Source organism: Schistocerca gregaria, chromosome 1 (assembly GCF_023897955.1).
Source record: "Schistocerca gregaria isolate iqSchGreg1 chromosome 1, iqSchGreg1.2, whole genome shotgun sequence".
Lineage (NCBI taxonomy): Eukaryota > Metazoa > Arthropoda > Insecta > Orthoptera > Acrididae > Schistocerca > Schistocerca gregaria.
The window spans coordinates 1,124,515,411-1,124,537,499 of record NC_064920.1 but is presented as its reverse complement, the minus strand read 5'-3'; the positions used below and the strand labels follow the sequence as shown (position 1 = coordinate 1,124,537,499).

The 22,089-nt window shown below is 44.1% G+C and overlaps 1 protein-coding gene across 1 annotated transcript in view; it reads right to left on the bottom strand.

The window, feature by feature from the left end:
• LOC126292487 (uncharacterized) overlaps window positions 1-22,089 on the bottom strand; it is a 460,325-nt gene that overhangs the window by 288,447 nt on the left and 149,789 nt on the right. The window contains exon 2 of the mRNA XM_049986256.1: window positions 7,066-7,194. Within this exon, the coding sequence (XP_049842213.1) occupies window positions 7,066-7,164 (99 nt within the window). The 5' untranslated portion in view covers window positions 7,165-7,194. The remainder of the gene's footprint in view (window positions 1-7,065; window positions 7,195-22,089) is intronic.

Genomic DNA, 22,089 nt, shown 5'->3' with positions numbered 1-22,089 from the left:
ACAATGTTTACACAGTACTTGAAAATAGGTGTGCCTTAGAGTTTGGAGGCAAAGGAATAGTAGTGAAGAAAAGTTTTAAAAATTGATACTTGAAGGATTAATACCGATATTTGTTAGTACTGGACAGGAAGTGCAATTTTCATCTCTGCTAGCCTGCTTTTTATGTACTCCCTGCTTCTTCCGTGATGTGTAATGTTTCTTCCAAGGTAAGAGAATTAGTTCACTTCATCTATTTCGTGGTCACCATCTTTTATCTTAAGTTGATCACTGATCTGTTTTTTGCTACTCTTCACTACGTTCCCTATCTTCGATTTATCCTCAATCTATATTCTGTACTCATTTGACTGTTCAAACCACTCAATAGATTCTGTAATTCGTCTTCACTTAATGTAAACTGAAGGTCGAGATGAGAGAAAGCAAAGGAAAGGAAAGGAAAGGAAAGGAAAGGAAAGGAAAGGAAAGGAAAGGAAAGGAAAGGAAAGGAAAGGAAAGGAAAGGAAAGGAAAGGAAAGGGAAAGGAAGGGAAAGGAATTCATGACGTCAGCTGCATCGGGACTTTATGTGAAGTCAGCGGCGATGAGTAAAAATACATGCTGCACCAGGAGTCGCCCTCATAATTTCTTGATTACTGGGGAGTTACGTTAACCAATGCGCCACTCAGACAGTGTTTATTGCAAGTGTGCAGACTACCTCGGCACACTTCTAGGCCGACACACATTTCCACCTAGCGCCACCTACCTATCTGCAGTCCCCATCTATGTCCTTCATGTTCGCTACCTTGAGAGTCCCGAAAGAAGTCGGACCATGTATTTATGTACTTAATTTTCCTCGATGGGCAACGAATCTTCAGCGTGGATGCACAATTATGGCCGACCTCGTGCAGGGACCTCGAAGTAGACAGCATGGAGGACATGGACAGGGACAGTGCTGAGAGGCGAGCCGAGATAGTCTGGGCAGTTGCGATGAACACTGTGGGGGGCGCAGTGATTAATGCGATTGCCCAGTAAGCAGGAAATCCCGATGATGATGATGATGATGATGATGATGGTGATGGTGATGATGATGATGATTGGTGTGTGGGGCGCTCAAATGCGCGGTTATCAGCGCCAGTACAAGTTCCCAACCTTTGCTCAGTCCAATCTCGCCACTTATATGAACGATGTTGAAATGATGAGGACAACACAAACACTCAGTCATCTCAAGGCAGGAGCCCGAGTTCGAGTCGCAGTCCAGAACTCATTTTCACTCCTCCCCATTGACTCCAAGTAAAGTCTCGAAGCAGCTAACATAATGAATTCATTCCTTTTCATAATTTTTTCATAATGTGGGGCCACAGTCATAATATATTTCTTTAAAATCAGTACCCCCCATTAGATTGTTTTTTTATTTCCAGTGTTACAATTACACGATCATTATTTCGGCTTTAAGTTGCTATTATCAAATGTTTTCATGTTATACAGTGCCTAAGATGGCATACTGTCGTTTTTAAAATATACTATTAGACATACTGTCTGAGGCTCAGTGATAAAACAAAGCAAGTAGGCTTTTCCTTTCTCCTCCCTCCGCCTTCAACCTACATAACATGCATCACGGATGCGGATTCCGCAATGTGTCTATTCTTTCGGAGACGTCAGAAAGAACAACCACCACGCATTCGTATAAACCTTTTCACTTTCACTGAGGACAAGAACTTCACCAGCGAATTTTATCTTTGAAATCCTTTCACCCTGCATTTTAATCCCAATTGTGAACTTTTCTTTCAGTTTCGTTTTGCATCTTTTATGTCCAAATTAAACGGTGGAAGCAGGTGACAGCATCCATGTCTGACATCCTTTTCAGTCCAAGCACTCCAGTGAACTTCAGGACCTCAGTAGTACCCCGCCAAGCACGAGCTTCTACAAAGTGTGTTACTTGAACCTCGAGTACCGATTTGCTCCCTCGAAAGTCTGCTCACCAAACACACTGCCACTATTTCAAAATATGAGAAAAGTACATACTCATTCAAGGGAATTTACTGATCGTCAAATAGACTCACTGGTGCTCGGATAACTCGTACTTACATGGTGGCCATTTCTTTGCCAGTAAACTTAAAAGAATCGCTCTTCAATTAAGGAACCAATATGATAATGTTGCTTACGGAACCTGACAAAAAAATTTTAAGTTGTTTAAATTGAAATACGCAAGTAGCAGGGGTTGTAACAGATCGGAAAATTTACAAGGGCGACAACAGGTTCTAATGTCAGTTGCTGTCGTTATTTTGCAAATACACTACTGGCCATTAAAATCGCTATACCGTGAAGATGACGTGCTGCAGACGCGAAATTTAACCGACAGCAAGAAGATGCTGTGATATGCAAATGGTTAGCTTTTCAGACCATTCACACAAGGTTGGCGCCGGTGGCGACACCCACAACGTGCTGACATGAGGAAAGTTTCCAGCTGATTTCTCATACACAAACAGCAGTTGACCGGCGTTGCCTGGTGAAACGTTGATCTGAAGCCTCGTATAAGACGGAGAAATGCGTACCATCACGTTTCCGACTTTGGTAAAGCTCGGATTGTAGCCTATCGCGATTGCGGTTTATCGTATGGTGACACTGCTCCTTGCGTTGGTCGAGATCCAATGACTGTTAGCAGAATATGGAATCGGTGAGTTGAGGAACGCCGTGCTGTATCCCAATGGCCTCGTATCACTAGCAGTCGAGATGACAGGCATATTATCCGCATGGCTGTAACGGATCGTGCAGCCACGTCTCTATCCCTGAGTCAACAGATGGGGACGTTTGCAAGACAATAACCATCTGCAGGAACAGTTCGACGACGTTTGCAGCAGCATGGACTATCAGCTCAGAGACCATGGCTGCGGTTACCCTTGACGCTGCATCACAGACAGGAGCGCCTGCGATGGTGTACTCAACGACGAACCTAGGTGCAGGAAAGGCAAAACGTCATTTTTCGGGTGAATCCACGTTGTGTTTACAGATTCATGATGGTCGCATCCGTGTTTGGTGACATCGCGATGAACGCACATTCGAAGCGTGTACTCGTCATCCCATACGGGCGTATCACCCGGCGTGATGGTATGGGGTACCATTTGGTTACACGTCTCGATCACCTATTGTTCACATTGGCCGCACTTTGAGCAATGGACGTTACATTTCAGATGTGGTACGACCCGTGGCTCTACCCTTCATTCGATCCCTGCGAAACCCTACATTTCAGCAGGATAATGCACGACCGCATGTTGCCGATCCTGTACGGGCCTTTCTGGATACAGAAAATGTTCGACTGCAACCCTGGCCCGCACATTTTCCAGATCTCTCACCAATTGAAAACGTCTGGTCAATGGTGGCCGAGCAACTGTCTCGTCACAATACGCCAGTCATTACTCTTGATGAACTGTGGTAACGTGTTGAAGCTACATGGGCAGCTGTGCCTGTACATGCCATGCAAGCTCTGTTTGACTCAGTGCCCAGGCGTATCAAGGCTGTTATTACGGCCAGAGGTGGTGGTTCTGGGTACCGATTTCTCAGTATCTATGCACCCAAATTGCGTGAAAATGTTATCTCATGTCAGTTGTAGTATAATATATTTGTCCAATGAATACCCTTTATCATCTGCATTTGTTCTTGTTGTAGCAATTTTAATGGCCAGTAGTGTATATTGAAAGGGAGATTAATGTAGATGGAGGCACAGGGCCTGTCTGGTGGGCTGGTCGGGGGACGACACAAGAGCCTTGACGGCCACATACGTTTGCCTTATCTAAGAGAGTACACAATTTTTGGTGAGATGTATTTCTTTTACTTTACGTCAGTTCTGCTAGTCTTCCCACTTAACGAACAATGCGTGGCTTAGCAGGTTATAATGTACAAAGTATTAAAGACATAAATAAATATTCTAGGATAAGCACTTGAGCAGGGATCGCTTAACAGATTCACAAAGAGTCCTTCTTCTGGGACAGCCGCAACTGTACAAGTCGATTTTCTGAATTGAAGCAAGCGCATCGCAGCTGATAAATCAACAGTATTTTTGTTGCTCACACGACCGGTTTCAGAATACTAAAACTCCATCATCTGGCGTAAGCTCTAAGGGCATCACGGGAATTATTCGTGGAAACTACATTAGTGTTTCTATATAACGTGTTCCTTTTCCTTTTTTGTCACCTCTTAGCTCCTCCGTGATTCAGATGATTCTTGTTTTATTGCAATGTAGTTTTGGCAAATTGTTAGACACTGAACTTTTGTTGCTTGACAACACTGGGGAGGAATATGACCTCCGTTGGTTAAGTGTTTTTTATGTCAGCAATGACCGGCCTTCTTTTTTAATCATTCATTTAGAAGTTCTTAAGCGTGTATAACTGCTTATCCGTTACATTTTTTTTAATTTTAGAGGAGTGCTTACACCTGTCTTGTAATGTATTCTTTTAATGCTAACAGTCTGCTCCAGATGATAGAATTTTAGTGTTCCGAAACCGATCATGTTAGCAATAAAAATATTATTGATTCAGAAACTTTCGTGCTGTTTCTTTAGTTAACAAAATGAACGCAACAATTTTTACTCCAGGTTAGCGATGTCAGCATTTTTTTCTACTTTTTGCGGACATTTCTTTAGATGTCTTATGTCTGTTGTGGCAGAGTCCATTGTATTTCCAGGATACACGCAAAACAGAACTCGAACGGCAGGTCGTGGAATCCACGTGTACAGACGCGACAGGCTGTCCTTTGCTACTTCACGGTGCTTGCAATTCGTCTTCGAAGGTCTTCATTCACAGGGTGAGTATTCGATGCAAGTGAAAGTAACATCATAATGCCTTAAATAGTTCCATGCGCAAAAAATGCGCAATAAGGGAAAATGCGACGTTCTTGTCATCAAAAATAAATAAATAAATAAATTAATTAATATATCCTTTAAATTCTGATTACACGATAAATCAAACAAATTTAAAGGCCATCAGTTTGATTAAATATCTAGGAATTGCAATTATGAAAAACTTCGTTGGTTGGTTGATTTGGGATTGTACCTTTGAAAGGGCAGGGCCGACTTCCTTCCCCATCCTTCCCTAATCAGATGGGACCGATGACTTCGCTGTTTAGAGATGACCAAACAGCGAGGTCATCGGTGCCATCTGGTTAGGGAAGGATGGGAAAGAAAGTTGTCCCTGCCCTTTGAGAGGGACCATCCCGGCATTTGTATGCAGTGATTTAGGAAATCACTGGAACCCAAAATCAAGACGGCAGGACGCGGGTTTGAAACGTCGGCGAATGAGAGTCCAGTGTGCTAACCAACGCGCCACCTCGCTTGGCGAACAACTTGAAACGATCACACAGATAATGTACTGAGAAATGCAAACCAAAAACTATGTTTCATTACCAGAGAAAAGGTCTACTAAACAGACCGCCTAAGTATGTTCAGTCTCTGCTAAATTATTGCTGGCTATATGGGATCTTTACCACATAGGACTGACGGAGGCCATCGAAAAAGTTTAAAGAAAGGCAATTCGTTTCGTATTTTCGCGAAATAGGGGAGACTGTGTCACCGAAATGATAAGCGAGTTGAGGTGGCAATTATCAAAACAAAGGCGAGATCGTCTCAAGAAATTACAATCACCACCTTCCTTCTCTGTATGCGAAAATATATTATTGTGGCCAATATACATAGAGAGACATGATTATCATAATAAAATGTGATAAATTAGAGCTAGTATGGGTTGATTTAAGCGTCCATTTTTCCCCTGTGCGCAGATAGCGGAAAGGTAGGGAAATAGTCTGCAGCTGGTTCAGACAATCCTCTGCCAGACACTTAACACTTTGTCGTCCGCACGTCTCGTACAAATTTACTTGGCTTGTCGCAGGCCGTTCTTGACATTATCGGGAGATTATAAATTATTGTGTTTTTCTGATCTCATCGTTTGTTCTCATAGGTTCTCAACCACATTCCCCTGCTTTCATGAAATTTAGAAGATATATATGTAAACAAATAAAAAACTTGTTTGTTTCATATATTTGCTTATTTGCATTGTTTTTGGTATTTATTATTTCTCTTTCATAATAAATACAGCAAAACAGTCTCCAAGATGTAACGCAACTCGACAAGACTTGCACGCTAAGTTTGATGTTCTTTTTCTGTTTTATTTTGAAAAATAGATGGCAGTTTTTTACTTTCGTTTATTCGTTTCGGAAATACGTAGTCCTATTAGTTGATGATGCAATATGTGACCGGAAAGTCTGTCAACAGGATCATGGCGAGATGTACACGATATAGTGGCAACCTCCAAGTTTTCTCCACGCATTCGTCGTAAATAATCGCATCATATCTTTCCTCTGCCATGATGAAAGGGCACAAGTACTTATAATATATAAAAAAAATCTTGTTGATGTGTCTAACTTATTGTTACCTAAGCAAAACACCAACAGAATGCAAAAGATACTGAAGTGCTGCCGCTGGCCACTGCGCGATACTAATCTCACGACACCACTGTGGTGTCGCTGGCCACTGAGCGATACTAAGCAGACGACACCACTGTGGTGTCGCCGGCAACTGGGCGATACTATGCACACGACACCACAGTGGTGTCGCCGGCCACTGAGCGATACTAAGCAGACGACACCACTGTGGTGTCGCCGGCCACTGGGCGATACTAAGCACACGACACCACTGTGGTGTTGGCGGCCACTGGGCGATACTAAGCAGACGACACCACTGTGGTGTCGCTGGCCACTGAGCGATACTGTGCACATGACACCACTATGGTGTCGCTGGCCACTGTGCGATACTATTCACACGACACCACTGTGCGGTCGCCGGCCACTGAGCGATACTATGCACACGACACCACTGTGGTGTCGCCGGCCAGTGAGCGATACGGCGCACACGACACCACTGTGGCGTCGCCGGCCGTTGACTGCTATTTTGCGCACGACACTACTGTGGTGTGGCCGGACGACAGAGTGTTAAGTGTCAGTTGCAGAGTAGTCATGCTGGTGGAGATTCAGACGTAGATGTCAAGCACGGAAGTTGGGCGTGCGGTTCGTTCCTCGCAGCACAGCGCAGCACGTGGTGACTGACCTGCTTGGTGATGAGGACGACGAGGAGGATGTAGCCGTTGACGAACAGCCCCAGCACGTTGACCACGGTGAGGGGCACGCCCAGGGCGAGGGGGCTCATCACCGCTTCCCTGACGGTGGGCCGCTCCTCCTGAAACACCAACACCGTACCACCAGTCAGCCACTGCTGTTGCACAGTCCCGTCTTAACGAGTACTGCCTATCCAAGTCTTTTGAATGATCACAACTGTGGCCTGGCTATGTGCAGAGACCATACACTGCATCCATGCTCCTTATGATTGAAGGTCTGATGCCATCTCGAATGCCGCCAACCAGTGCTCTAACGGTGCGCTCAAAGAAGAATACTTTGTAAGAGGTCCATGACTAAGGAATTTATTGCTAGAGCACTCGAGCACATGTAATTTCGATGGATTGCTCACGCGCTGCCTGCGATATGTAAGCTATAAGAGAATCTCATACCAGAGAGCAGTGTTGGCTGCAGTAAGCGCAGTGTCAGTAGGAGTAAGTAGTTGCTAGCAGTCTGGTGTATGGAGTAGGCTGGGCCAGACGTGGGGAGCGATGGATGTGCCACAGCGGTAAAAGCAGCCGCGCGCATATGTAGTTTATTACAACAAAATTTGTACTATTGTTATATCAAATCGCCTGTAAATATTTCAAAAAGTCTTTTAATAACAATCCTTTTCATAAAATTAACTTTTTGATAATCATTCATCTGAATTTAAAGAGTTTACTAATTTCTGCAATCCATGGTCATCCCGATTATCGTAAAGGAAAATCAGTCGTTTCCTTTTACACATGAAAAATCTAGCGGCCAGCATTGCACTAGGCTGCGCCTGAAAAATTTCTTATAGGAGCAGATATACACGCGTTACCCAGCGACTAAATTGAGGTAAGAATTTTCAGTTTATTCAGAATGATCTTTCAGGGCCATGACGCAACATCCAAAATTTACCAGTTTAAATTCACAGCCAATTATTGAAAGGTTATAAGTGAGCTACAATTTTATTGAGAGGTTAGTTACGCTATTATTGTGAGGTTACGGAATAGTTTTCTGTTGGGAGGTTACACCGAATGTAAGTATTATGCTTATTTTAACTGTCGGGAGATTACAAATTAGCTGTGTAGCTCCGACACTGACGGCGGCGGTGCACAAATGCTGCGCAGCTAGCGCCATTCGACGGCCAACACCGCGGTTCCTGGTGTGTCCGCTGTGCCGTGCGTGTGATCATTGCTTGTACAGCCCTCTCGCAGTGTCCGGAGCAAGTATGGTGGGTCTGACACACCGGTGTCAATGTGTTCTTTTTTCCATTTCCAGGAGTGTATTTGCCCTCTCTTTAACATGCAACTCACATTCCCTAACTATAGCGCGCTCACACCCAGTAGACCATCACTGCAAGTCCCTCATATCAAAATGGTTCAAATGGCTCTGGGCACTATGGGACTTAACATCTATGGTCATCAGTCCCCTAGAACTTAGAACTACGTAAACCTAACTAACCTAAGGACATCACACAACACCCAGTCATCACGAGGCAGAGAAAATCCCTCACCCCGTCGGGAATCGAATCCCTCATATCCATTCACTCTTTATCCCAGTTCACTGTGTCTCCAACTGCCAGTGTCTCCTCTCACAGTCACAGTCTCCGTTGTGTCCTGCTGCTACTGTCTCCTTTCAGTGTCACTGTCTTCCTCTTGCTCTCTCTTACTGCTCCTGTCTCACTCATTCCTTCCCGCTGCTGCTGTCACTTCTCACTGTCACTATTTCAGTCTTCCTCCTTCCCACTGTCATAGACTCTCTCTCTCTCTCGTTGTCATTGCCTCTCACCCACTTCCACTTTCTCCCATTCTTTATTCGTCTCCCACTCTGAATGTCTCCTTCACTTTTTCCTAGCACTGTTTTGTCACTGCCAACAAGGTTTCACTGCCACTGTGTCCCTCCCTTGCTTTCATACTGTTATTCTCTCTATCGCTCTTTCTATGCCATAACCACTGTCTACTGTCGTCCAGCATTTATTACATTTTAGCCTCTTCATACTACATTTTCCCCTCACATCGGACTTTACGTGTGTATTTTACATGTACAAGTAGGGTAACTTTGAATCTTTGCATCTTGGAAAATGATAATGATATCAATAAATTTTCAGTGTGAGGTTAGGATATTAGGTTAACACAGTAAAAAATTTCAGCCCTCTGTGCATAGGGATCTCTAAATCCGTGGCTCGGTCTTGGTAAAAAAATGGTAAATAATCTTTTTAAGGGTTTTCTAAGAAACCTCACATGAATCAATGCTGCCTCGGTAAGCCCATTAAGGTCCAATTATTTTTTTAAGTTTTATTTTTTTAGTCATCAGTCTTCTGAATTGTTTGATGCGGCCCACCACGAACTCCTCTCCTATGCCAAACTCTTCATGTCAGACTAGCACTTGCAACATACGTTATGAGTTATTTGCTGGACGTATTTCAATCTTTGTCTTTCTCTGCAGTTTTTACCCCATACATGTCCCCTAATATTATGAAAGTTAACAGATATCCTATCATCTTCTTCTTGTCATTGTTCAATGTTTTCCATATACTTCATTCCTCACCGATTCTCCGGCGAACTGTGTCATCCCTTACCTTATCAGTACAACTAACTTTCAACATTATTCTGTAGCACCGCACATCAAATGCTTCGATTGTCTTCTGTTCTGCTTTTGCCACAGTCCATGTTTCACTACCATACAATGCTGTGCTCCAAACGTACATTCTCAGAAATGTCTTCCCCAAACTATGGCTTATGTTTGATATTAGTACACTTCTCTTGGCTAGGAATGCCCTTTTTGCCAAAGATAGTCTTCTTTTGATGTACTCCTTGCTCTGTCCTGCCTGGATAGCAGAATTCCTAAACTACTTCTACTTCATCATCACCAATCCTGCTGTTAAGTTCCTCGCTGTTCTCATTCCTGCTACTTCTTATTGCTTTCGTCTTTCTTCGATTTACTCTCAGTCCATATTTTGTATTCATTAGACTGTCATTCCACTCAGCAGATACTGCAGTTTCTCCACTGTATCGTTAAGGATAGCAGTGTGAGCAGTGAATCTTATCATTAATATCCTTTCACTTGCAGTCTTAATCCTACTTCTGAGCCTATCCATTATTCCATCATTGCTTCTTCTATGTATAGAACAGTAGGGGGGATAGAGTACATCTCTGTCTAATACCTGTATTAGATTATTAGATACCGTTATCGGCTTACAATAGCCCCAAAATATATCACTGCTCCATCGTGTATCTACTGTTTCACTAATCATGGGCCACATGTAAAATTAGAGGCGATTTAATCAAAAAGTCACATTTCAAATACGTTTGTTTTAGTTAGTATAATACATTGAATAGCCAAAGAAACTGGTACACCTGCCTAACATCGTGTAAGGTTCCCGCGAGCACGGAGAAGCCCCTGCGGGGCTGTTCATAAATGCGTAAAAGAGCGATGGGGTGGAGATCTCTTCTTAACAGCACGTTGCAAGGCATCCCATATATGCCCAATAATGTTCATGTCTGGTGAATTTGGTGGCCAGCGGAAGTGTTTAGTTTCAGGAGTGTGCTCTGTAGCATTTCTGGACGTGTGGGGTGCCACATTGTCCTGCTGGAATTACCCAAGTCAGTTGGGATGCACAATGGACATGAATATATGCAGGTTATCAGACAGGATGCATATGTACGTGTCACCTGCCAAAGTCGTATTTAGACGTATAAGGGATCCCATATCACTTCCACTGTACACGCGCCATGCTATTACAGAGCCTCCACCAGCTTGAACAGTCCCCTGCTGACATACAGTGTCCATGGATACATGAGGTTGTCTCCATTCCCGTACATGTCCATCAGCTCGAAACAATCTGAAACGAGACTCGTCCGATTATGCAACATGTTTCCATCAAACCTGGTAGTCAAGGAAGGAAGGATTCGGTTACTATTGTGGACGGGGCCATAATCAGTTACTGTTGGTTCCCTTTTGCAATTACACATATTTACTTTAAAACGGTAACCCAAGATTCAGCAATAAATAAATATATCACACCTTATTTATGAAGGAATAAACAACTGTGTAATTAATAGTGCTTTTAGCACGTTACAATTTACCAAATGAGCAAAAAATACAGACACGGCAAACGATGTTTCAAAAACAAGCCAATTAGAATTTTAAGACGAGTAACAACAGTCATGGCCAATGGCCTTTAACACCAAGAACGGCAATTATAAAAAAATTAACAAACCATTTAAACCTACTCTAACACCAAGGATGGCTATTATATAAAAAAATTGAAAAAGCCCAGTAAAACAGCAAATACAACAGCAAAGGTTAATTCAAAAGGACAAGCAACTGATCACCAAACAGGTAAGACAAAATGATGGTAAACTTGGTAGGAAAATCATTTAAACTTGCTGTAACGCCAAGAGTGGCAATTATATAAACATTTAGAAAATACAATAATGCAACAAATACAATAACAAACAGTTATACAATAACAGCCAAGAGTTGCATTAACTTCATAAGATTGGAACTCAGACTAGTGGTAGTCTAACGAATGACTAATGATAATCTTTGTGAGGCCACCTGACATCCAATAAACCAAATGCAAAGATGTAAAAATACACCAAAGTCAGAACTGGCTGTCTAAACTCGGCCCACAGAATACTGTGCTTAGAGCGCCCAGAACGAGAAAGGAATCACTACCACCAGAGTAGAGGAATCGCTAACCAACCTACAATTAAGAAAGCCGTCAAAACTACACACCTCACCGGACAGCAGGCGAGGAAACGAGCACTGCTGTTACATACACTATCCCCCAGGGCAGGTAACTGAGATGTTAGTGGCTACGAGTCAGGAAAAATACCCCTGGTTGAACTTAACAAATAGTAACAAACTGAACGCAATAAATAGCAACTAGAAGTCCAGGAAAGCTAATCAGACCCCTAAGAACTTCAGTGACTGCTCTTTGCCTCGGCAACACTACGAGCAGCAACACGAACTCAAGTCACTGGAGAACCGCAATAACTCACAATGGTGGAGGTTTCTCTACTTGAATCCAAATGCACTCAAAACTTGCAGGATCCGGTTTACGGCGAGGTCGTGCGCGCTCGTGACCACAGGCCTTCGATCCGGCAATCCATGCGCGCCGCCAGTGGTCCCAGCGTGTTCCCGCACTGCGCGGACCTGGCTCCTCCTGAGTCCCCAACCGAACTGACCACTCACACGACCCGGAAGAACCGCGACGTCGCCCCCAAAGATAGGTCCACAGTTACTACAGATCGATAACCGCCGCTGCTACCACTGGCGACAGGCTACACTTGTGAAATTGAGTGGCGCCAGTCAACACGAGAAGCAGACAAACAACTGCAACCATGTCAACTAAACGATACGGTCTGGCCTCCAACGCAACCATGTCAACTAAACGATACATATACATCTACATGACTACTCTGCAATTCACATTTAAGTGCTTGGCAGAGGGTTCATCGAACCACAATCATACTATCTCTCTACTATTCCACTCCCGAACAGCGAGCGGGAAAAACGAACACCTAAACCTTTCTGTTCGAGCTCTGATTTCTCTTATTTTATTTTGATGATCATTCCTACCTATGTAGGTTGGGCTCAACAAAATATTTTCGCATTCGGAAGAGAAAGTTGGTGACTGAAATTTCGTAAAAAGGTCTCGCCGCGACGAAAATCGTTTATGCTGTAATGACTTCCATCCCAACTCGTGTATCATATCTGCCACACTCTCTCCCCTATAACGTGATAATACAAAACGAGCTGCCCTTTTTTGCACCCTTTCGATGTCCTCCGTCAATCCCACCTGGTAAGGATCCCACACCGCGCAGCAATATTCTAACAGAGGACGAACGAGTGAAGTGTAAGCTGTCTCTTTAGTGGACTTGTTGCATCTTCTAAGTGTCGTGCCAATGAAACGCAACCTTTGGCTCGCCTTCCCGACAATATTATCTATGTGGTCCTTCCAACTGAAGTTGCTTGTAATTTTAACACCCAGGTACTTAATTGAATTGACAGCCTTGAGAATTGTACTATTTATCGAGTAATCGAATGCCAACGGATTTCCTTTGGAACTCATGTGGATCATCTCACACTTTTCGTTATTTAGCGTCAACTGCCACCTGACACACCATACAGCAATCTTTCTAAATAGCTTTGCAACTGATACTGGTCTTCAGATGACCTTACTAGACGGTAAATTACAGCATCATCTGCGAACAGTCTAAGAGAACTGCTCAGATTGTCACCCAGGTCATTTATATAGATCAGGAACAGCAGAGGTCCCAGGACACTTCCCTGGGGAACACCTGATGTCACTTCAGTTTTACTCGATAATTTGCCGTCTATTACTACGAACTGCGACCTTCCTGACGGTCTGGCTTCCAACAGGGTGCAGAAACCTACAAAGAGCACCAACGCCAGCTGCAGCAAGGCTCACCCATATCGATGATGTTTTGTTCAATGGTTCGCACGCTGACACTTGTTGATCGCCTACTATTGAAGGAAGAGATTAGTATTTAACGTCCCGTCGAGAACGAGGTCATTAGAGACGGAGCACAAGCTCGGATTAGGGAAGGATGTGGAAGGAAACCGGCCGTGCCCTTTCAAAGGAACCATCCCGGCATTTGCCTGAAACGATTTAGGGAAATAAGGATGACCGGAGACGGGTTTGAACCGTCGTCCTCCCGAAGGCTAGCATTGAATTCCGGCAATTAGCGGAAGGGTTGCACTTCTATCACGTTGAAAGATTCTCTTCAGTCATCGTTGGTTCCGTTCGTGCAGGGTACTTCTCCGGCCGCAGCGCTGTCGGAGATTTGATGTTTTACCGGATTCCTGATATTCACGTTACACTCTTGAAATGGTCGTACGGGAAAATCTCCAAATCATCGCTATCTCGGAGATGCTGTGTCCCATCACTCGTGCGCCAACTATAACATTGTGTTCAAACTCACTTAAATGCCACTGTCGCAGCAGTAACCGATCTGTCAACTGCGCCAGACACTTGTTGTATTATACAGGCGTTGCCTATCGCAGCACCGAACTGCTTACATATCTCTGTATTTGAATACGCATGCCTATACGAGTTTCTTTGGGCTTAAGTTCAGTTCATACTGTAGTCATTGACGTCTGTCACCTATAGATTCACTATTATTCTGCAAATAGGCGGTTTTGGACTGATGTTTGGTGCAATATTTATGCTTCCCTTATTTTACACTTTCAACTGTATCAGATTTCGCTGTTACCTATGAACCACACTGTCAAATCTAGTAGCAGGCTTCCTTGCTTCGTCCATTGTGCACCGTTTCTCTTCCAAGGCAGCATTAGTCGTTCACTTCGTCTATTGCATAGTTCCCGATCCTCTCTTCTGCCTATACAGGGTGTATCTGAAGTGAATGTAGAAAATGAGAGGGCTAGTAGAGCTGGCCGTCAAAAGCACATTCTACATAGTAACCCTTATCCGCATCCCCCAGTGTACGGCGCTAGGCGCCGTAGAACATCGTTGTGCCACGCCAAGAGGGCAGGCGCACAACACGTCGTCCGACCTGTAATGGTAGCAACTCTGCAACATAAGATTTTCGATGTGTTTGTTTGATCAAGGTAAATGGGAAGACGCGATCAAGTTTTATAACCTTTATTTGACAACAGCCACAAAAAGTGCTCGAATTATGCCCTCCTGCTTGAATTCAAGCTGTCCAACAGCGCTGGAGTGACTGTCGCAATCTTTCAAACACTCATGGCAAAGTGGGAATTGCATCGGAGGCTGCCACGATGGGAGCTATCAACTTCATCAGACTCACTGGGTCTTTCGTGGACAAACACCTAAGGTGGCCCAAGAAGAAGAAAAAAAGCAATGGTTATCAAATCCGTGGATCGTGCAGGTCATGCCATCGGACCACCGCGCCCTATTGAAAAGTGTGATTATGCATGGTAACAAATAATAGTCCATACTAAATTGAGGATGGCTTGTTATTTTTGATGCAAAATCATTTACAGTGGTATAAGTAACATCAGTTGCACCTGAGGGAAGTGTGTTGGGACCGTTGTGGTTAGTGTTGTATACTGATGTAGTGGTATACAATTTTAATAACAACCTCAGACTTTTTGAAATTGGCGCAGCTGTATACAATGAAGTATTTCTAAACAATGCTGCATTAATTTTCAGTCGGATCTCAGAAGTCTCCAGAGTGGTGCAAAGACTGAAAACTTTCCATGAAAGTTCAGTAATGTAAAATTTTTCACTTCGAGAAACGAATAAATGTGTTATGGTATTACAATATCTATGACTCCCAAGTATATATGAGTCTGGCGAAATACCATTTGACCTTCGGAAAAGCATCATGCACACAATTCCGAAGACGGCAAGAGCTGACAAGTGCGAGAATTATTGCACAATCAGTTTAACAGCTCATGCATCGAAGCTGCTTGCAAGAATAATATACAGAAGAATGGAAAAGAAAATTGAGAATGCGCTAGGTGACGATCAGTTTGGTTTTAGGAAAAGTAAAGGCACGAGAGAGGCAATTCTGACGTTACGGCTAATAATGGAAGCAAGGCTAAAGAAAACTCAAGACACGTTCATAGGATTTGTCGACCTGGAAAAAGCGTTCGACAATATAAAATGGTGCAAGCTGTTCAAGATTCTGAAAAAAGTAGGGGTAAGATATAGGGAGAGACGGGTCATATACAATATGTACAACAACCAACAGGGCATAATAAGAGTGGACGATCAAAAACGAAGTGCTAGTATTAAGAAGGGAGTAAGACAAGGCTGTAGCCTTTCGCCCCTACTCTTCAATCTGTACATCGAGGAAGCAATGATGGAAATAAAAAAAAGGTTCAGGAGTGGAATTAAAATACAAGGTGAAAGGATATCAATGATACTATTCGCTGATGACATTGCTATCCTGAGTGAAAGTGAAGAAGAATTAAATGATCTGCTGAATGGAATGAACATTCTAATGAGTACACAGTATCGTTTGAGAGTAAGTCGGAGAAAGACGAAGGAATGAGAAGTAATAGAAATGAGAACAGCGAGAAACTTAACATCAGGATCGATGGTCACGAAGTCAATGAAGTTAAGGAATTCTGCTACCTAGGCAGTAAAATAACCAATGATGGAGGGAGCAAGGAGCACGTCAAAAGCAGACTCGCTATGGCAAAAAAGGCATTTCTGGCCAAGAGAAGTCTACTACTATCAAATACCGGCCTTAATTTGAGGAAGAAATTTCTGAGGATGTACGTCTGGAGTACAGCATTGTATGGTAGTGAAACATGGACTGTGGGAATACCGGAACAGAAAAGAATCGAAGCATTTGAGATGTGGTGCTATAAACGAATGTTGAAAATTAGGTGGACTGATAAGGTAAGGAATGAGGAGGTTCTACGCAGAATCGGAGAGGAAAGGAATATGTGGAATACACTGATAAGGAGAAGGGACAGGATGATCGGACATCTGCTATGACTAGAGGGAATGACTTCCGTGGTACTAGAGAGAGCTGTAGAGGGCAAAAACTGTAGAGGAAGACAAAGATTGGAATACGTCAAGCAAATAATTGAGGACGTAGGTTGCAAGTGCTACTCTGAGATGAAGAGGTTAGCACAGGAAAGGAATTCGTGGCGGGCCGCATCAAACCAGTCAGTAGACTTTACAAAGTTTGAAAAACAGTGTTAAGTGAGAAATATAAGAGTGCTCTCAGCCCCTTCATAACATTTATAAGGCTAACGGAAGTGCGCCCAGAGGCACATTGCAGGGAAGCAGCCTACTCAAGCCGCATAAAATCTGCATCAGTCTTTCCATTGTGTGCCAGCCAGTCCGCTGTAACTAGCTCTGACGTCATAAATGTTGCGCAATACTTTAAAATGAAGTAAATGACCTGAAACGTTTCTAGCATGTCAGGAGTAATACTAAATCAGTATGTGTTGAATATCAGTTCAATAACTTTAAACATTTTCGAAATTTGGACATTTTTCTTTAAAAATCATTGGCGGAACAGAAAAGAGCTAGAAACTAAAAAATTTATATTTAGATTCCTTTTGCGTAACAATTTAGTATTGTATTGTATTCTGGATATCATAAATTGAAATTTTAGTTGGAATTCATGATTTTCTGGTTTTTGTCTTAAAAATTAAGGAAGCAAGATAGATTAAGTAGGTGAATAAATAAAGCTAGGATGTTTACATTTAAGTAGAAGGGATATCCGCTATAATCATAAAGATGTGAGAAGTTTCAACTGAATAACTATAGTACTATAGCTATAGCGTATCTCCAAAGGGCAAGTTCAGAGCTCGTCTACTGTGTGTAGTGTAATTAAATTAATTCTTTCTCCCAAAATGTTGGACTTAACCACGTGAGACTTTTACTATGATTAATTACCTGTGTGCTGATTGCACATTTAAATTGAGAGCTTCATCGGCCATCAGCAAAGGAAGCAATGATTTATTTAATAACTTAAAGTGGTGCATTACTAGCCCAGCGGCTAGTCGGGACAGCAGATTTAATCAGGCGTTCCCTTAGCCGTCTGCACTGCGGCTTCATATATAAGGAGGCTGCACGAGAAGAGGGAGGCCCCAGTTCTCTCCAGACGCTGATCAGCGCACCACCTGTGCCGGGAGTCGCGTCGCGTCGGTATCATTGTTATAAACAGCCTCGGATGGCGTAATAAGTTACTCGGGATACGCGTAGCCAAGAAATGCTTTTCGAGTGAAGTGTTAATTGTGGGATGACTTGATGATCTATCTTCAGTTCGCGTATGTCGTATTTTCACGTGCTGCCGCGGGACAGACATTCTACCATTATTTAGCGTGGCGTTTGATGAACATTATCATCAAATTATGGCTAGCATTCACTTAAACATTTAATTTGAACAGTTATAGTGGCATCAGCGCATTATACTCTGAACTGCTCTGGTAGTTGGATTGTGTGGATTCTTTTGGTCTGTGACTTTCAGAATATAGTGAACATTTTAGAAAGAATCGTTTTTGATTATGAATCCCAGACAATCTCCTAATTCCTCAGAGCTAAAGACTGTAGCTATAAGTGTGTTTCTCAGTTGAAGTGGGCACTAGGAATTCTAATTACAGGCTTCACGTTTTGTTAATCACTTTCTGGTTGCCAATATTGTAGTTAGAGAGCCAGTGTTGAGAACGGCAAACAACAGCATTAATTAAATCATAGGAACATTTCAATAACAATAAATTCCATACGCCGTCCCACATATGTTTCTACTCGGCCGGGAAAGGCATTCCACATTCATTTATTTTTAACAATAAATTTCCGTACGAAGCCCCACATATGGTGCATTGTTGGGAAAGACCTTCCACATTCATTTTAATATACCAATATTTTCACCCGCCGCCCCACAACATGTGCAATCATTTTTCCCACGCTCCATACTCGGATGGAGTGCTAGGATTTATTAGCACATGGTATAATTTGAAATACCCTCTCCATGCATGTATTAGTGGTCTGCAGACAACAGAGGTAGACAGTAGTTCTGTAGGCTGGCGCTTGTAGCTGCTTCGGCGCGCGCGCCCGCACACGCACGCACGCACGCACACACACACACACACACACACACACACACACACACACACACACACATGGTGGGACCTGTATGGTGACAATTAAGCGGTGAGGGCCTTACCCGCGCTGAGATGGACGTTGCGCGACTGCTCTGCCAAAGCCTGGGGAGGGAGGTCTCAGCATTCAGAGAGGCGCCTGCACTGGCGGCTAATCTCGCCCCCACAAAGGCGCCTCCCCCTTTCCCCTGCCGGGCGCTGGAGCTCTGCGATAACTGTCCGCGTCTAGGTGGGTCCTCGTGCCGCGGTGTCGACGAAGCTAATCTCCAACCACAGAACTATAACTAGCTGCCTGCCTGTCTTCACTCACCTGTCTGGCAAAATTCATTTATTTTTACTTATTTCAGCCATCTGCCCTGTTATTTGGCCAGTAAAATAATAAGAAAGGCCGACCGCTGTGGCCTAGCGGTTCTAGGCGCTTCAGTCCGGAACGGCGCAACTGCTACGGTCGCAGGTTCGAAGCCTACCTCGGGCATGGATGCGTATGATGTCCTTAGGTTAATTAGGTTTAAGTAGCTCTAAGTTCTAGGGGACTGATTGAGGCATAGCGCCGTATACCGATCCTGCCTTGGAGGCGGTTAAGTGGGAGCTGGATAGTGGCAGATGGTGACGCGAGACTGAACGCGCACGTAGTTTACTTATCAGCCAATAGAGGGCAGTATTGGTTAGGGGACTGTGATTTAGTTTAGATTGAGCCCACAGAGTGCACTAAAGTAATAGAATTTTTTTCATAAACTGTTCTAGTATTTTAATAAAGTGTTATTATGTCTTTTTCTGTATGTAAAATGTTATAAATGTGTTTTAGCAGTATGAATGATGCGTGAGCGTAGTTTAAGGTTAGTATGAAAATAACTGTTTAACGAGTTACGTAGTGGGATTCGAACTAGTATGGATGTGGAGAAAGGGGTTTTTTGTAGAATAGATTTGTAAAGTGAGTTTATGGTAAAAGGAAAGTTAATTCAGGTATCAATAACAATAGTAAATAACTTTATGCATAAACAAAACTTTAGCGTATTAGAAAATTGCGTCGGTAAAAAGTGCAGTCGTTAGGTTTACTATTTTTCTATTGGTTATTGATGAAAACCGCGTACTGACGCGGGAGAATGTTGTTTTGCTATTGGCTGTTGAGTGAACTGACCAATGGTAAAACAATATTTTTCTCGCTCCGTTCTCTGCTTGTAGAGAAGACTTAGAGTATTCTAGAGAGGAGTCGGAGCCTAGCCATGAAACAGATCGGACATGTTGTAGTAGTAGTTCCGCTGGAAATGATAAGTTGCCGGATCTAGCAGTGTTTCATGCATCAAAAGTGTCGGAAAGCGGCGGCGTAATTATTCCGATGGGTGTGTAGAAATTTCGGAATTATTGAGTAAATTTTGTGACGAGAAAAGACGTACCCACAACGTAATACACTCCTGGAAATGGAAAAAAGAACACATTGACACCGGTGTGTCAGACCCACCATACTTGCTCCGGACACTGCGAGAGGGCTGTACAAGCAATGATCACACGCACGGCACAGCGGACACACCAGGAACCGCGGTGTTGGCCGTCGAATGGCGCTAGCTGCGCAGCATTTGTGCACCGCTGCCGTCAGTGTCAGCCAGTTTGCCGTGGCATACGGAGCTCCATCGCAGTCTTTAACACTGGTAGCATGCCACGACAGCGTGGACGTGAACCGTATGTGCAGTTGACGGACTTTGAGCGAGGGCGTATAGTGGGCGGACGTACCGCCGAATTGCTCAACGCGTGGGGCGTGAGGTCTCCACAGTACATCGATGTTGTCGCCAGTGGTCGGCGGAAGGTGCACGTGCCCGTCGACCTGGGACCGGACCGCAGCGACGCAAGGATGCACGCCAAGACCGTAGGATCCTACGCAGTGCCGTAGGGGACCGCACCGCCACTTCCCAGCAAATTAGGGACACTGTTGCTCCTGGGGTATCGGCGAGGACCATTCGCAACCGTCTCCATGAAGCTGAGCTACGGTCCAGCACACCGTTAGGCCGTCTGCCGCTCACGCCCCAACATCGTGCAGCCCGCCTCCAGTGGTGTCGCGACAGGCGTGAATGGAGGGACGAATGGAGACGTGTCGTCTTCAGCGATGAGAGTCGCTTCTGCCTTGGTGCCAATGATGGTCGTATGCGTGTTTGGCGCCGTGCAGGTGAGCGCCACAATCAGGACTGCATACGACCGAGGCACACAGGGCCAACACCCAGCATCGTGGTGTGGGGAGCGATCTCCTACACTGGCCGTACACCTCTGGTGATCGTCGAGGGGACACTGAATAGTGCACGGTACATCCAAACCGTCATCGAACCCATCGTTCTACCATTCCTAGGTCGGCAAGGGAACTTGCTGTTCCAACAGGACAATGCACGTCCGCATGTATCCCGTGCCACCCAACGTGCTCTAGAAGGTGTAAGTCAACTACCCTGGCCACCAAGATCTCCGGATCTGTCCCCCGTTGAGCATGTTTGGGACTGGATGAAGCGTCGTCTCACGCGGTCTGCACGTCCAGCACGAACGCTGGTCCAACTGAGGCGCCAGGTGGAAATGGCATGTCAAGCCGTTCCACAGGACTACATCGAGCATCTCTACGATTGTCTCCATGGAAGAATAGCAGCCTGCATTGCTGCGAAAGGTGGATATACACTGTACTAGTGCCGACATTGTGCATGCTCTGTTGCCTGTGTCTATGTGCCTGTGGTTCTGTCAGTGTGATCATGTGATGTATCTGACCCCAGGAATGTGTCAATAAAGTTTCCCCTTCCTGGGACAATGAATTCACGGTGTTCTTATTTCAATTTGCAGGAGTGTATTTGGCGAGCATTCTCAATTAAAAACAGTCCGTATTTTTGTAGCTATTACGTTTTCGGGAAATGCAACACCGTGAACTTGCTAACGTGAGTGAACGTGATAGTGAGTGACTGTGTGAAGACTAGCACGGGCTTGGCAGTGATACTTGTTCACCTAAGTTTCAGAATATATTAATTAAGGACAAAATTTCCAACCTTTCATTTCGTGTGAAAACTTTCTCCCGAAACATAGATTAGTGAGTTTAATTGCAGCCGGGTTCACGTCGAAGTACAGTAGGTTTCGCTCGGCTTTCCTGCCGATGATCTGCTGAGACAATGTTCACAGGGAGGTGCAGGTTCGTCCTAAAGGGACGGAAGGAACCGCGCCGCCGCATTATGGCCTCAGATGTTACGTCCCATAGTGCTCAGAGCCATTTAGTAAGAAAGACAAACTAAACAACTTCTTTTTTTCTCAACTCATTTCGAGGGATTGCACTCTCATTCTCAGGGGGATACAGAGGTTTACAGGTGTGAATAAATTTAAACTGCTCCACCACTATCGCCCTCACTCTCAATCTGAAATTTCACACAGGTTGCAGATATCAGATAACAAGAGA